Source organism: Nerophis lumbriciformis, linkage group LG13 (genome assembly GCF_033978685.3).
Source record: "Nerophis lumbriciformis linkage group LG13, RoL_Nlum_v2.1, whole genome shotgun sequence".
Classification (NCBI taxonomy): Eukaryota; Metazoa; Chordata; class Actinopteri; order Syngnathiformes; family Syngnathidae; genus Nerophis; species Nerophis lumbriciformis.
Window position 1 is genome coordinate 21202838 of NC_084560.2, and position 17969 is coordinate 21220806.

The 17969-nt window shown below is 39.4% G+C and overlaps 1 protein-coding gene across 7 annotated transcripts in view; it reads right to left on the reverse strand.

The window, feature by feature from the left end:
* galnt13 (polypeptide N-acetylgalactosaminyltransferase 13) overlaps positions 1–17969 on the reverse strand; it is a 151294-nt gene that overhangs the window by 71730 nt on the left and 61595 nt on the right. For 2 of the 7 annotated variants that reach the window (XR_009816491.1, XM_061971529.1), the window contains exons 10-12: positions 17222–17320; positions 15462–15596; positions 15210–15239 (exon numbers count right to left, since the gene is read on the reverse strand). Coding sequence is in view for 6 of the 7 variants with exons in the window: in XM_061971529.1 (XP_061827513.1) it covers positions 15210–15239; positions 15462–15596; positions 17222–17320 (264 nt within the window). In the remaining variant the exon portion in view is untranslated. Of the gene's footprint in view, positions 1–1136; positions 1358–15209; positions 15240–15453; positions 15597–17221; positions 17321–17969 lie in introns of all 7 variants that reach the window. The other 5 variants (XM_061971532.2, XM_061971531.1, XM_061971528.1 and 2 more) reach the window with 4 other exon arrangements.

A 17969-nucleotide genomic window follows, 5' to 3' on the forward strand; every position in this document is an offset into this window, starting at 1 on the left:
AATTAATATTATGCTGTTAAGTCAAAGGCTAAAAATAAAACTAGTAAAATTTCTAGAAATAAAATGTTAAATCTTGTCAAGTGGCAAAAAGTTTGCAATGTGTAAATCAGTGTTTTTCAACCTTTTTTCAGCCAAGGCACACCACTAGAGGGAATCATTAAAAAACAAAAAACAGTTGACAGTAAAAAGTCGTTGCAATTGTTGGATATGACTTTTAAGCATAACCAAGCATGCATCACTATAGCTCTTGTCTCAAAGTAGGTGTGCTGTCACCACCTGTCACATCACACCCTGACATATTTTGAGGTTTTTGCTGTTTTCCTGTGCGTAGTGTTTTAGTTCTTGTCTTGCACTACTATTTTGGTGGCTTTTTGTCTCTTTTTTTGGTATTTTCCTGTAGCAGTTTCATGTCTTCCTTTAAGCGATATTTCCCGCATCTACTTTGTTTTAGCAATCAAGAATATTACAGTTGTTTGTATCCGTCTTTGTGGGGACATTGTTGATTGTCATGTCATGTTCGGATGTACATTGCCTTTGCTCCATAGTAAGTCTTTGCTGTCGTCCAGCATTCTGTTTTTGTTTACTTTGTAGCCAGTTCAGTGCATAGCCTTCCCTACGCTTTAATGCCTTTTCTTAGGGGCACTCACCTTTTGTTTTTATAGACAGCACAGACACTCAACAACAACACATCATTTGCAGACTATAATTACTGGTTTGTAAAAAAATATTTTTAACCCAAATAGGTGAAATTAGATCATCTCCCATGGCACACCAGACTGTATCTCACGACACGACCCGCGGCACAGTGGTTGAAAAACACTGGTGTAAATAATAATAATCCTACTTCGCTGAAATGTGTTTACCGTTGTCATGTCCAGTATCAATTAACCGCAATAGATGAGGGCCGACTGTATGGTCCACAACACCCACAAAAAATAAAGCAAAAAAGGAGAGGCTGGAGAGGAAAAAATATGATTATCAGGATTATGTATAGTAAACATTCATTTCAAATGTACTCTGAGTTCCAAGTGTTCGCTGTAGGTTTGTACTAGTAAGCCAAAACAGTGTTCTACTCTCAGAACTAACCAGTCTACTACTTCTACTCTACAAGGTCGGACGTTTACAACGCTGCTCACCTCAGACTCAAGAGCCCTCCAGACCCGACTGCAGCCTAAAGAAAATAGTCAGTGGGGCTGTAGTAAAGGCGCCTAGCGACCTCCACCCGTGTGTAGCTGTGCAGGATCCAGGCCTGAACAGGGCTGTTGTTACAGTACTCCACAGTGGGGCCGAAAGTGCCGTCCTCGAGACGGCTGATGGTCAAACATGACTGGGTGATAATGTGGAGAAAGGTGTGCTTCTGTGGCAAGTAAAAAGGAAGGAAAGAGTATTATAATTTGGAAAATATTGCACTAAATATATATATATATATATATATATATTGGTGAGCAGTCAGATAGCCTTGGGGTTAAACGTATCTTCGCAACCAATGCTCCAGAAAATGTGTACTTTTTAAATTGGGAACTGGGTTTTGATGTCTGATTTGTTAAAAAGTTAATGAATAAAATACTAATACTTTTATAAACATGCATATCACCATGAAACCTCATTAGTCCACCAAATATTCAGTAAACATTTCAGTATTTAAATAGCTTCCCAACTTAAGAACACAAATCGCACCATTGTTGCATGTTAATATGTGTTAGTTATGCAGATCTACACTTTGTAGGGGGTTAATTGAAAATATTAGTGTCACCTGTAATGATATTTGGTAATGATTGTATGCACTGAACTGGTGAGTAGAATTCTTGCATTAGCTGTGGATGCTCTTTAGAAACCACTAACCTCAAAGAATGAGGCTAGACCACCTTCATTTAAGCAATAAGCTTTGGGGAAATTATTTGATGCCTTCTTACTTGGGTTATATTCTGATTGTAAAGAAAGAGACAGAAGGACAGGAAGCTGTTTTGTGGCATTTAGTGTGTCTGTGTCTAGTCCTGTGCACTTGAAGACAAAATACTTCTGTTTGTTTTTCTTTTTCTCTGGTGCTCAAAATATCATCCTTGCATTACCCGATTCTTTTCTCTTGTTGCTTTACCCATTTCTAGAACTGGTACAGTATCTCACAAAAGTGAGTACACTCCTTACATTTTAGCAACCATTTTTTATCACAGTGCTAGACAATATTAAATAGATTACACTTGGATACATTTCAGCCTTCTTGGTAAGGTCTATTCATTGGCACTGGATTGGAGGCTCGGCCAATTGTCGTACCTTGGATTTAGGAGGAGAAGTGTGGTTTTCAGCTTAGTCCTTGAGGGTGCATGGTAGTTTGCCTAACCAATCTAAATGTGTTTTGTGGGATATTCGAAGGCCTTCGACTGTGTCCGTCGGTAAATTCTGTGAGGAGTACGGTGTATCGGACTGCGTGATTGTGACACTCCACTCCCATTTGACCGGGTTGGTCCGCATTGCCGGCAGTAAGTCAGACCCTCTTCCATTGAGAGTTGGACTTTGCTAGGGTTGTCCTTTTTCACTGATTCTGTGCAAAACTTTTATAGACTGATTTTTTTAGCCGCAGTCAGGACCATTAAGGGGATCCATTTCGGTGGCTTCAGGATTTGGTTACTGCTTTTTGCAGATGAAGCAGTTTTGCGGGCTTAATTGGGCAGCTCTCACTGGATTGGTTCACAGCCCCAGTGTGAAATGACCAGGATGAGAATCAGCACTTTCAAATTCAAGCATTCCATGTTTCCTGCCCTGAAAAGGGTATAGTGTCATCTTCCGATCGGGGATAAAATCCTGCCCCACAGGACTTCAAGTACCTTGGAATCTTGTTCATGAGTGAGGGAAGAATGGATCGGACTCTGCATCGGTCCTTCATGGGGAAGAGGGAGCTGAGACATAATGCAAAGCTCTCAATGTACTAGTCGATCGATGTTCCTACCCTCATCTATGGTCATGAGCTTTGTTTAGTGACTGACAGGACAGGATTACGGGTACAGGCGTCTGAGGGGGGCTCTCCCTAAGCGAAAGGGAGGAACTCAAAGTAAACTCAAAGTAAAGCTGCTGCTTCTCTAATACCAAGACACAGAAAATGGCTTCGGCATCTGGTCAGAATGACCCTCCCAGACACCTCAATTGGTAGGTGCTTAGTTCTGACCCATAGGAGGCCTCCAAGAAGATCCAGGACACAATGCAAGTGACATCTTGTGAGACAGAATCAGAATCGAATCTCTTTATAAACTTTACTGACAACCAGAACACACTCACAACAGCATGTACAAAACCGCTAATTTATATTATTGGAGTGTTTAAATTACTGGTCAGTCCAACTAGAATGTCACAAAATTGGTGAAAAATTTGAAAGGCATCGTTTTTTTAACATAAGAGTGTACTGTATGTTTTAGCACTGGCACCATTTTAAAAATGCCGAGTGCTAGTGTTCGTTCAAATGCAAACAATACCCATCACTACAGGGGAAGCTGTGGTTCATAGAACAACATATGGATTCCAACACGTACAGTCATTTTGTGAAGCAGAGCATGATGCATTCCTTTGGGTAAGTTTTCCAACATGATGAGGAGCCTACACGTACCTCCAAGATGATAAGTGCCTTGCTGAGAAAGCTGAAGGTGCAGGTGATGGAGTGGCCAATTATGTCTCCAGACCAAAAGTGGAGAATTGCAAAGTGTCTAACATCCACCAGTGATGACATAATTAGGATTCCAGTAACAACCTTTGCAGCTCTGTTGTTCAAGAGGGTTCAGATAGTGCGAAATAACAATTGTGCTCACACTATCATTCACACTTTGGACACTGTGATCATGTTCACTGTGACGCGTATTAACTTGTGTTGCCAGACAATAATGGCTGTGTGTTGACTAATTTTCAGTGGATAATAAATCTGTACAACTATACAAGCTCTACATTGACTAATCTCAAGTATATTCAAGTTACTTTCTATCGAAAATATATAATAAAATAGTTGCTGATCTTGGGCAGTACGGTGGTAAAGGGGGTAGTGCATGTGCCTCACAATACGAAGGTCCTGAGTCCGATCCTGGGCTCGGGATATTTCTGTGTGGAGTTTGCATGTTCTCCCCGTGACTGCGTGGGTTCCCTACAGGTACTCCAGCTTCCTCCCACCTCCAAAGACATGCACCTGGGGATAGGCTGATTGGCAACACTAAATTGGCTCTAGTGTGTGAATGTGAGTGTGAATGTTGTCTGTCTTGCTGTGTTGGCCCTGCGATGAGGTAGCGACTTGTCCAGGGCATACCCCGCCTTCCGCCCGAATAGGCTCCAGCACCCCCCGCGACCCTAAAAGGGACAAGCGGCTGAAAATGGATGGATGGGTTGCTGATCTCGGTTAGGAAGGAGCAGTTTCCCCAAGTGGAGGAGTTCAAGTACCTCGGAGTCTTGTTCACGAGTAAGGGAAGAGTGGATTGTGACATCGACAGGCGTATTGGTGTGGTATCTGCAGTGATGCAGATTCTGTATCGATGGTGGTGAAAAAGCCAAAGCTCTCAATTTACCTTTCGATCTATGTTCCTATCCTCACCTATGGTCATGAGCTTTGGGTTGTGACCGAAAGGACAAGATCACGGATACAAGCGGCCAAATGAGTTTGCTGCGTCAGGTGGCGGGGCTCTCCCTTAGAGATAGGGTGATAAGTGCTGTCATTTGTAAGGAGCTCAGAGTAAAGCCGCTGCTCTTCTACATCAAAAAGAGCCAAATTGGCCTCCCTGGGGAGGTGTTTAGGCCACGTCCGACCGGTAGGAGGCCACGGGGAAGACCCAGGACATGTTGGGGTGACTATGTCTCCCAGCTTGCTCCTCAGTATCCCCCGGAAGGACCTAGACAAAGTGGCTTGGGAGAGGGAAGTCTGGGCTTCTCTGCTTAGGCAGCTGCCCCCATGACCTGACCTCGGTTATGCGGAAGAGGGATGGATTGTTGGTGAACTGTGAGGGATGGACTCCCCTTTGTGAGCTTGGTCATTTGATAATCCTTTACAGGAGATTATCCAGGATATTAACCAAACTTTAGGTAATGGTAACATTAAAGGGGAACTGCACTTATTTTGGAATTTTGCTTATCCACAATCCCTAGGTGAGACGAGCACACATACTGTATGTTTTTCTCTTTTTTGTGTATTCTAATCACATGAAGAGTCCAACAAGAGGTGGCTAACAATGTAGCTAATGGAAGTTATATATTCCACTTATAAAGCCCCCTGAAAAAACATCCAAAAACCGCCAACAGCACTCAATTTACATGTTGTGACCTGCATATTGACCAAGTATTAGCGACATTGTTTTCATGAGTTAACGCAGAGCTGGTGCATCGCCTCTGAATTGGTAAAAGTTAGTGCTAGAATTTAAATCATCCCTCTCACTTGTATGGTAGAAAGTTGAGGCCACAAACCAAGAAGTCCAATTTACACCCAGAAGACGAGACAATACGCTTGTTTGCGTTCAGCATTTTTTACCTGAGGAGGTTTATGATGATCATCTAATTGTTGAAATATTTCAATATCCAATCAATCAGCATCCAAATGAGAGGGGACATTGTACAGTAAGTGAATACCGTATTTTTCGGACTATAAGTCGCTCCGGAGTATAAGTCGCAACGCCCGAAAATGCATAATAAAGAAGGACAAAAACATATATAAGTCGCACTGGAGTATAAGTCGCATTTTTGGGGGAAATTTATTTGATAAAACCCAACATCAAGAATAGACATTTGAAAGGCAATTTAAAATAAATAAAAAATAGTGAACAACAGGCTGAATAAGTGTACATTATATGAGGCATAAATAACCAACTGAGAACGTGCCTGGTATGTTAACGTAACATATTATGGTAAGAGTCATTCAAATAACTACAACATATAGAACAGGCTATACGTTTACCAAACAATCTGTCACTACTAATCGCTAAATCCGATGAAATCTTATACGTCTAGTCTCTTACGTGAATGAGCTAAATAATATTATTTGATATTTTACGGTAATGTGTTAATAATTTCACACATAAGTCGCTCCTGAGTATAAGTCGCACCAAACTATAAAAAAAACTGTGACTTATAGTCCGAAAATACGGTACTTTATTAGGTTCGTAGTATGTATTTCTTGTTCAGCACTTAGCAATACTGCTACTTGTTGGATCTGCTTATCACTCAGCTTCTAAAACTTGTAGTTTATCCTCCTTATACTCCGTCTCAAAAACACAAGGTTCTGGATATCCATGTGTCCCAAAGTAGTCGTTCTTGGCTTTCATGAAGTCTGCAATGATTACCGGTAGTAGTAGTTGTTGTAGCAAATAGCGAACGTTGTTATGAACGTGCCCACTAAACACCATCTTGTCTATGAAGAATTGTCAAAAGTAAATGGTCAAACTTACAACAACGTTCTCTTCATTGACTCCGGTTTGGCGTGGTGTTGAGTTGGCGTTTCTACACGTCTCACGAGAACACTAAAGTGCCTGTTACTACACATTAATATAAAACGTTGATGGAGGTTTTTCAGATCCCCATTACCAGTATGGTTAGCCACTTATTGTGCTAGCTTTTATTTATGATTTACCATCCATCAATTAAAGAAATACATATTGCATGTGTGCTTGTAAGGATTGTGAATGAAAGGCGCAATTCCAAAAAAAGTGCAGTTCCCCTTTATCCATCCATCCATTTTCTACCGCACTTTAAAGACTTAAAATATGAATCATCCAGAACGAGAATCCAGACATCTTGACCTGCAAACTCTTTCAAAAGGAGCTCGGTCTGATATATACTAGCAAGTGGGTCACATCTTCCCATCTGTCCCCATGCAAACATCCACTCCCAGTTTGTCAATTACCAAGAGCTCAAATGCTTCAGGTCTTTGACATGGCTGAAAGCGTATTTGCTGAAGCCTGGAACCATTAAGATGACATTAGCAGCACTTAGTCTACCATGTTTTTCAAGCGGGTGGAGCGGAACCATCATGATATCCCAAACTTGGAAGGTAATGTGTCTGCTGGTGGTTGAGTGACAGCAGGAGGGTGAATGCTTAGGGACATTCTCACAACCAGGGTCTTCCTCGTTATCCTATCTCCTCGCAGAGGCTATATCCTTCACCCTACTTTCACAGTCCAGAAGAGAGGTGTAACCTGATGGTAAATTAATGAAACATAGACATAAACCTCTATGGTTTCTAAAGTGATCAATAATCATGAGCCAATTCAAATGCAACCGTGTTTTTAGATGTGGAATATGATTGATTAAACATTCTTGAGGGAACCATGCTGCCTGAAAAATATCTATATGTTCATGGGAACTTCACGCCACAGTGTGAGGTAAAGTCGAAGCAAACTATTTTTTTTCATTCTCCTTAATCTCAATGTCAAACCAAACACAATTTGATTCATGGTCTCCTTAAAGGCCTACTGAAACCCACTACTACCGACTACGCAGTCTGATAGTTTGTATATCAATGATGAAATCTTAACATTGCAACACATGCCAATACGGCCGGGTTAGCTTACTAAAGTGCAATTTTAAATTCCGCGCAAAATATCCTGCTGAAAACGTCTCGGTATGATGACGCCGGCACGTGACGTCACGGATTGTAGAGGACATTTTGGGACAGCATAGTGGCCAGCTATTAAGTCGTCTGTTTTCATCGCAAAATTCCACAGTATTCTGGACATCTGTGTTGGTGAATCTTTTGCAATTTGTTCAATGAACAATGGAGACAGCAAAGAAGAAAGCTATAGGTGGGAAGCGGCGTATTGCGGGCGGCTGCAGCAACACAAACACAGCCGGTGTTTCATTGTTTACATTCCCAGAAGATGACAGTCAAGCTTTACCATTGGCCTGTGGAAAACTGGGACAACAGAGACTCTTACCAGGAGGACTTTGAGTTGGATGCGCAGACGCGGTACCGTGAGTACGCATGCAGCTGCGGCTTCCAAACATTTGATCGCTTGCCCGTACGTGCGTGCCGCTATGTGCATGTCACGTACGTAACTTTGGGGACTTTGGTGAAATATATGTGCTGTATGAACTTTGGGGAGGTGAACAGTACTTTGGGCTGTGGGATTGAGTGTGTTGTGCAGGTGTTTGAGTTGTATTGGCGGGTTATATGGACGGGAAGGGGGGAGGTGTTTGTTATGCGGGATTAATTTGTGGCATATTAAATATAAGCCTGGTTGTGTTGTGGCTAATAGAGTATATATATGTCTTTGTGTTTATTTACTGTTTTAGTCATTCCCAGCTGAATATCAGGTCCCACCCGCCTCTCACAGCATCTTCCCTATCTGAATCGCTCCCACCGCCCTCTCGTCCTTCACTCTCACTTTCCCCATCCACGAATCTTTCATCCTCGCTCAAATTAATGGGGAAATCGTCGCTTTTTCGGTCCAAATCGCTCTCGCTGCTGGTGGCCATGATTGTAAACAATGTGCGAATGTGAGGAGCTCCACAACCTGTGACGTGACGCGCATATCGTCTGCTACTTCCGGTAGAGGCAAGGCTTTTTTATCAGCAACCAAAAGTTGCGAACTTTATCGTCGATGTTCTCTACTAAATCCTTTCAGCAAAAATATGGCAATATCGCGAAATGATCAACTATGACACATAGCATGGACCTGCTATCCCCGTTTAAATAAGAAAATCGCATTTCAGTAGGCCTTTAAAACTGGGATGAAAATAATAATCAATGTTGCTTGTGGTCTGTAGAGGAATATTAACAATAATCAGAAACCTCAACTTCCAACTTCAACACACAACATTATTTTGACATGAAAACAGGAGTTCAAAATAGAAAGAAATTCCCCTTTCAACAACTGTGCAAATCAAACGTCTCTTGGGAACCATACTTTCTCACCTATGCATAAGGAATATGAGCAATCCTATGGGACTTATTTTCTCAGTTGCGCAACAAATATCAACGCTCTCTTGCAAATTACGCTTCTGAAAATAGTCTGCATGCCAGCAGCGTTCAATGCTCCAAGGAACATTTACTACCACCTTGTGTCTTTTAGGCGATGAAGCTCCTTTAAAAATGTCTGGTCTGATCAATCAAAGTCCTTCAGGGAACTTCATTTCCCTGCTCATGCCGTGTGGAAAATATCAAAGTTCTTGTGGGAATTGTTTGGAGGTTTTTTTTCCCCCCTGTAAATTGTATAGCTACAATATAGTGATGTATTCTAAATGACTTTAAGCTTGAGGCAAAAAAGATCAAATGAATGAGAATACAGAAGGGTCAGGTGATCCTGCGCAAAGTGATGAGCCAATGAAATGTAAATGGTTAAATGTAGCCGCCCAGGACTTCAGCCACTGTTGGTCACACTCAGGCTAAAAATAAACATAGTCGCTGGCAGTGCTGAAACCCTGCGGTTGTATACAACAGAGACCAGTCCTCCTCATGTATGAATTATTCCTCTTTTTATATTTAGAATGCACCCAGACAACAATGGATAATACATTGATTTCCCCAAGGGTTTGTTTGATATTGGATGGCAAGTTGTGCATTCTTTACAGTGTTGTGTCAACATATCAGCAGATACAGCTTAATTACAGAGTAACCATAATATACAGGTGAAACTCAAGAAATGTGAATATCGTGCGAAGGTTTGCTTATTTCAGCAATTCGATTTACAAGGTAAAACTTTTATAAGACATAGGCTAATAACATGCAACCAGAGATATTGCAAGCCTTCTTTTGATATAACTTTGATGATTATGGCTTTGGGTACTCCGGCTTCCTCCCACTTCCAAAGACATGCACCTGGGGATAGGTTGATTGGCAACACTAAATGGTCCCTAGTGGGTGAATGTGAGTGTGAATGTTGTCTGTCTATCTGTGTTGGCCCTGCGATGAGGTGGTGACTTGTCCAGGGTGTACCCCGCCTGCCGCCCGAATGCAGCTGAGATAGACTCCAGCGACCCCCTGCGACCCCAAAAGAGAAAAGCGGTAGAAAATGGATGGATGGATGGATGGATGGCTTGTAGCTTATGAAAACCTAAAATTGAAAATCTTAGAAAATGTGGGGTTTTAAAAACTGTAAGCCACGATCATCAAAATGATAAGAAATAAAGGCTTAACATATCTCAATAAGCATGTAATGAGTTAAAATCACATAATTAGTTTCACATTTGAGGTTGAATTGCTGACATGAATGAGTGTTTGCACCATTTTTCAATTTGTTTGTGTTTCACCTGCAGTCACTGACATTTTATTGCAACAAAATGTATTAGTTCCACGATATCTCATGGGAATCATTTTTAGTTTTTGGTATTTTGTTGTATTATTTTTGTTTCATTTACTGTTTGCCTCCTTTATACCACTACTTCTGTCTGAGGGCTGGTTCCCTCACCTGTCCCTGATTGGCAATCAGGATACACCTGTCCTTGGTTGTCAATCAGGATGCTTTTTATGCCAACCCTGTCGTCCGTACCTGGCTGGATCATTATATGCTTTGTACTTCTATGCTGCAGAACGGTCCCTGTGCTTTTTGCTTAGTTTTCTTCCATGCTAATTAGTGTTCCATATGCTTGTGTGCGCCTTATGCCATATGGCTGTGCACTTCCCTGCTGCATTATTTTTGTTTTTGTCATTAAATGCATTTTTACATGCTCTTCGCCTGCCGTCTCTGTATCATGCGGCCCAGACCAATAACACTCACACCAAAATGTAACAATTAACTTAAGTTATATTGTATGCCTACATCATATTTTAAGACACACGTCCACCATGATTACTTAAATTGTTTATGATCTGCTTCTTCTGACCAATTTTTTTATCTTGTTGACTTGTAAAAATGTGAGTGCAAGTGTAAAGGTGATGTACTTTGATGTAACTATTAAACTAAAGGTGCTGAGTTCTTTGCTCTGTTCAATACTATGACTTTCCGGACCTGTTGAATGGTCCAAGTCTAAATTTATGGGCCCGTTTCCCATACAGGGATTAAGCCCGAGTTCTAGACTAAACCACATTGTAAACCAAGATTACTGAAATGGCTTTGTCATGGATTTAAATAGTCTCAGACTTGTCCGAGTTTTGAGTTGGAATTTGATGTCTTGATTAGGGTTGCAAAATTCCGGGAATATTCAAAGTTGGAAACTTTCCATGGGAATTAACGGGAATATATGGTAATTAATGTGATTTAACGGGAATTAATGAGAAATTAATGAGAATAAACATTGAATGCAACATGCTAGACCTTGCAGCATGATTAGTAGCTAAAACAACCTGATTTAATGCAAATTCAGTTGAATTTCAACCCTAGACTGTGCATTCCTCCATCACATGTGCAGTGCATTCTTCCACCACATGCACAGATAATTCCCAACATGCTACACACTACAGGCCACACTAGTATTTGAGCCCAAGGACTTCATCCAGTCAGGTAAGTGTTGATGATATTACGGGGGTAAATATATTTGATCTATGGTATTTAAGTTGACTAGAGGTGTAATTGCTTGTTACTGTATGACTGTAGGCTACTTCAGCAGACTTCCACTCAAGCTAGCTCGCTGTTCCTGTACTTGTTAAATGACTTCGGGGCGAATATCTCTAGCTAGCTAGGTTTATGTACCACCACAGTCTCATAATGAACCGAAAATATTTCTCCGTTAGCCGTGATGCTAATTTTCTCTATGTTAAATTCCATTAATTAATACTAACAACGTTATCAAATCGAATTGACCTTTTATGTGATCTGTAAAGTTCAACTAGCAAATACTAAATCAAAACGTGTAGTTTCCTCTGCCTTCTGGTCTGCTAGCCATTCTGTTGTCATATAAGAATGTAGGTTATAGTTTGATTTAGCATGCTGATTGAGAGTTCATTTATTCATCTAGCCTATTTCTATTAATTTGTCCATCAGTAAAATATTTTTAAAGACTACTCCAATTGTTTAGCTGACTATTTATATCTGTGTGTGGCATTGCATTAGTGTTTTACAAGCTTCTCATTTTATTCTACAGAATAAGATGGACGGTGTCCAACTTTGAATAATCAAAAAATTGTCAAAATTTCCAAACTTCCCGAGATTAACTTCCCGTGGTAAATTTCCGCAAAGTTTCCGGAATTTTACCGGAAACTTTCCACCCCTTTGAAACCCTAGTCTTGAGTAATCTCCAGTCTGAGGGACAGATTATGAACGTCATTCCTCGGACAAGGACTATTTTTGGTGAAAATGCTTTTAAAGTATTTGCACCCTCATCCTTGTGTAAACTACATGCCATTTTAAATTGGATTACCTGCCAAAATTGGGGCAGTCAAAAAAGTAGAATTACTGATTTACTAAAATGGCTGACTCGGACATGGATTAAAATACTTTAAGATTTGTCAAAGTCTTGAGTTAAATAGTCTAATTTCTTTATAAAAGGCTAGAGCTAATTCAAGTCTAAATCAAGACTTACATTAAACACGTCCTGATGCAGGTTTATCTTAAGAGTAAAGGCTGTATTCATCACAGTACATGGTGAATAAGGCTGCATATGACAACTGAAACAAGCGCTTTCCATGTCGTCCTCCCCAGTTCCAGGTTCTTTATGGCTGTCAAAGTGTTCCAACTTGTCAGATGACCTCCTCAAAGCAAGATAGCGGCAGACCAGACGATGATGTAAACATACGCACACCCGGAAGTGATCACGGCGCTGTTTTAAATAGTTTGTATGCGTTAGCATTTATAATAATAATAACACTAATACTTGGTTAATATTCAAATCATGAAATGTAAAATGAGTATTGTTGGCGCTTTTTGAATGGTTATTTATTGGATTTTATAGGCGGAATAGTGTAGCTGCCATTGGCTCCGCTGTAAGTGGAATTTTATTTACGTTTATTTAATATTTAGAATGCATTAAAAAAAAAGGGTAACTTACACATCTGTGAAGGCACCATTAATGCTGAAAAGGTACATACAGGTTTTGGAACAACATATGTGGTGATCCAAGCAACGTCTTTTTCATGGACGCCCCTGCTTATTTTAGCAAGGCAATGCCAAGCCACATTGTGCATGGGTTACAACAGCGTGGTTTCATAGTAAAAGAGTGCGGGTACTAGACTAGCCTGCCTAGAGTCCAGACCTGTCTCCCATTGAAAATGTGTGGCGCATTATGAAGCGTAAAATACGACAACCGGACTGTTGAACAACTTAAGCTGTACATCAAGCAAGAATGGGAAAGAATTCCACCTGAAAAGCTTCAAAAATTGGTCTTCTCAGTTCTCAAACATTTACTGAGTGTTGTTAAAAGGAAAGGCCATGTAACACAGTGGTAAAAATGCCCCTGTGACAACTTTTTTGCAATGTGTTGCTGCCATTAAATTCTAAATTAATGATTATTAGCAAAAAGTTTCTCAGTTGGAACATTAAATATCTTGTCTTTGCAGTCTATTTAATTGAATATAAGTTGAAAATGATTTACAAATCATTGTATTCTGTTTTTCTTTACGATTGACACAACCTGCCAACTTCACAAGTTTTGGGTTTTGTAAAATAAACCTTGTTTATTTCAACTATATTCCCTTAAAGGCACTGAGACTAAAACGTGTTTTATTTAATCACTCAATTAATTGACCAAATAATCGGTAGATTACTCAATTACTAAAATAATCAATACCAAAGTATATGACTAAAATCTTACGTTTGTGTCGATGTGCACAAAACAGAAAGACATGTATCCCAAAGTTGTATGCAAGTTAATGAGATACAATTTTTTTCTTAACATTTGGAGATAGCGGGGGTGTATATTGCAGCCCGGAAGAGTCAGGGCTGCAAGGTGTTCTGGGTATTTGTTCTGTTGGGTTTATGTTATGTTACGGTGCGGATGTTCTCCCGAAATGTGTTTGTGATTCTTGTTTGGTGTGGATTCAGTGTGGCGTATATTTCTAACAGTGTTAAAGTTGTTTATACGGCCACCCTCAGTGTAATCTGTATCGCTGTTGATCAAGTATGCATTGCATTCACGTTTGTGCGTACAGAAGCCGCTCATATCTTGTGACTGGGCCAGCACGTTGTTAGAATGGATGAAAAGCGGACGTGACGACAGCTCGTAGAGGACGTTAAAGGCAGCGCCTTTAAGGCACACCCCCAAGACTGTGGTCCGGGTGGACTACGAGATATAATGACTGATGAACACCTTCGTTCGATAATGAAGGTTGCCTCAGCTCAAAGCCTTAGCCCCGACATTAATGAACTAGCATCCAAGAAAAGATGCCAGGTATCTGGCTTGGGCACATCAGATTAGATCAGTGTGTTGCAAACTGAGCAGTTTAAAGTCCTGAATGGTTGGTTTATTCATTATTTTATTTTCAAATTTATTAGCTTGTGGAAAAAGTTAATGTTGATATTTATCTCAGAAGGCTGCGATTGAAAAGAGGCATTCAATTTTTATTTAAATTGTATTTGATATGCCGTTGATATGTTTTAATTATTATTGTTATTATTATTTGAAACTCGATTTTGCATGTCACTATAAAGTTATATAAGCCTTGCTTGTTCAATATTCAATGTAAAACTTGTTTGGGTCCCTATTAAAAGGTTCATTTGTTCAACCTTGGCCCGCAGCTTTGTCCAGTTTTAAATTTTGGCCCACTCTGTATTTGAGTTTGACACCCCTGATGTAGACACTTACATCAATCATGCAATGTATTTATTTATTTAACAAGCTCTTTTACCTTAACTGTTATACTGTTAGTGATCAAATCAATACATATGTCAGTACAAAAATAAGTGAGGGGACTGACTGGTGAGCTCGATGGCAAATTGCACTCCAAAATACAACGTGAAAAACTGTTACCAAATTTTGTGCAAATAAATGACATGCAGTCAAGTAAAATGTTTAAACCTAGATTCAATTCTGACAATAAAACCGCATTTGTGTCCAAAAATGTGAGTATTAAGTACATTTTGTTTATGCAAGCGAGTAATACCTGTGATTAATAATTCATGATTAATCCAAATTCCAAAATGCGATTCATCTGATTTAAAATAATGTTTAATTTGACAGCTTTATCTGCAATATAAAGACATATATTAGGATTTGACACACGGTATAATACTTTGATTACTTCTAAAGGGAAACAGTTTTCAGGGAAATGATCTAATCTAATGACCAAACACAATATGAAAAGGCTAAATATTTTACTCTGTACAAGGCACAAACAAGGATAGGACACAAGGAGAAATGTCACCTAAGTAATGGCTCCTCATGCTTACCTCAAAATCATATTCCCATTTGCCAACAAACTGGGTGAAAGATGAGAACACAGCTGCTCAAGTGAACTGTGCAACCCAAGCGGCTGCTTTATAAAATGACAAACAGCGCCATCTGGTGTTATTTCTCATTGAGATGGAACTATCCTGAGAAAACATTTTTACCCTCCACATCAGAATCAGAATCAGAAATACTTTAATAATCCCCGAGGGGAAATTAACATGACAATGAAGGAAAGCGATCCACCTTCTTACCTCGGCGTCGTACTCAAACATCTGATTGCCCTTCATGTGGTGACACTTGAGCATGATGACAGGCCCGTTGAGGCGGGAAACGTCCAAACAGAGGTCGTCTGTTCGGATTTCTTTGTCTGCCGTGTAAGCGAACACCTAAAATCAAGATGTTGCATTAATGCATGAGGAATAACAGCGTATTAATCACTTTATATTTAAAATGTTTAAATTATTAGGTTTTTCAGCAGACGTTTAGTTTATTAGTTTATTATTTCTTTGGTCAGTGGTCAACAAAATAAACAATCAGTTTTACATAAACAAACGGTTGTACATTCATAAATTGAAAATGTTGCACACCGTAAGGGTTTAGGCTGAAGTTGAACACTTATTGTGCCTAACCCTATAAACAATGTCAAATACAAAATGAGCTTCCAAAAATTATGAAATTTCCTTTGCACAACATAATATAAATACACCTTGTACACAACATAAACACTGTTCAATTATATACACAGTAAAGGCATGTGAAATATCCTTGTACACGTGTTAGTTAAACCTTTGTACCAATTATATACTATATACAAACAATTATACTTCCATTATTATTTATATCCCACATTTAGTTGTTAATTAACATTGATCATAGTATTAAATACTGTGTTGATTCAAGGGTGATATATTTTTTCAAGACATTGGTCTTAAAGTGTTTTTTAAATATGTGAATGGAACTGGAACATTTTAAGGAATCATCCAAGCTGTTCCACAGATTAACTCCCCTGACAGAAACACATCTACTTTTTAAGCTTGTTCTTATGTTTGCTTTCTGAAAGACAGCTGAACCTCTGAGGTCATAGGGACTCTTCCTAGGTTTGAACCTCTCCTGCAGACACCGGGGCAGCATGTGGTTATGAGCTTTATACGTCACAATAGCAGTTTTGAGGTCAACAAGATTGTGCAGTTTTAATGTTTTTAATTTTATAAACAGAGCATTGGTATGGTCATGATAATCCGCATAATTTACAATTCAAATCGCTTTCTTTTGAAGTAAGAACATAGAGTTGATGTTTGATTTGTAATTGTTACCCCAGATTTCAACACAACAATTAAGATATGGGAGTACGAAAAAATTATATAACATGTTAAGAGCCTTTTGATTTACAGAGCTTTTAATTTTATGTAACATAGCAATAATTTTTGCCATCTTTGTCTTGAGTATATTTATGTACAGTTTCCAATTTAATTTATCATCTATATTGATTCCGAAAAATGTTGTTGAATACACCCTTTCTATCTCCATATCATCAATTCTTATATGACACTGTATGTTATTTTTCCTATTTCCAAAAATTATATATTTTGTTTTATTTCGGTTGATTGATAGTTTATTGGCATCAAACCATTGCTTCAGTATGTGGAGTTCACTCTCTACAGTCTCTAGGAGCTGGCCAAAGTCTTGCCCAGAACAGTACAGGCTAGTATCATCAGCAAAGAGAATACAGTTGAGTTTTTTAAAGGTTTTACAGATATCATTAATATACAATAAAAACAATTTTGGTCCCAGTACAGAACCTTGGGGTACTCCATGTGTTAGAACCTTTTTATCTGAATCTACATTGTTCATATGCACATGCTGTTCTCTGCCACCAAGATAACTTTTCAACCAATCATGAGCAAGACCTCTGACACCATACCTCTGCATTTTGTTTGAACGTTGACGTTTGAACTGGCATTTAAGAATGCAAATATCATTTAATATTAAATGCATGCATTTTTATTCCCACCTGGTTTCCACCCATGCCGTGGCAGTTGAAAAAGCCAACTTTCTCATTCTCCTTTCGTCCCATGTTGTCAACACATTGGTTGGTCTCAACGTTCCTGATCTGCCAATATGGAAAACATTCATAAGTTTAATCAATTAAAGGGCAATACTTAAAACACAAGAATTACACAATATTGCAGGAATTATTTTTATAAGAGTAACACTCATTCAAATTAATAATATAACAGTATAATATAAATATATTTCAATTTATTTAATTAATAATGTGTATTGTGGTTAGAGCGTCCACCCCGAGATCGGTAGGTTGTGAGTTCAAACTCCAGCCGAGTCATACCAAAGACTATAAAAATGGGACCCATTACCTCCCTGCTTGGAACTCAGCATCAAAGGTTGGAATTGGGGGTTAAATCACCAAAAATGACATCGCAAACTGATAACATACATAACATCAATTTATATGACCCAGTGCAAACAACCTTTACCGTTATGGTGCAAATCAATATTACAACCAATACACACCCTGTTCATTAAACTTTGTGGACATTATAGAAATTTTCACACACCATCTATCCATCCATCCATCCATCTTCTTCCGCTTATCCGAGGTCGGGTCGTGGGGGTAGCAGCCTAGGCAGGGAAGCCCAGATTTCCCTCTCCCCAGCCATTTTGTCCAGCTCCTCCCAGGGGATCCCGAGGCATTCCCAGGCCAGTCGGGAGACATAGTCTTCCCAACGTGTCCTGGGTCTTCC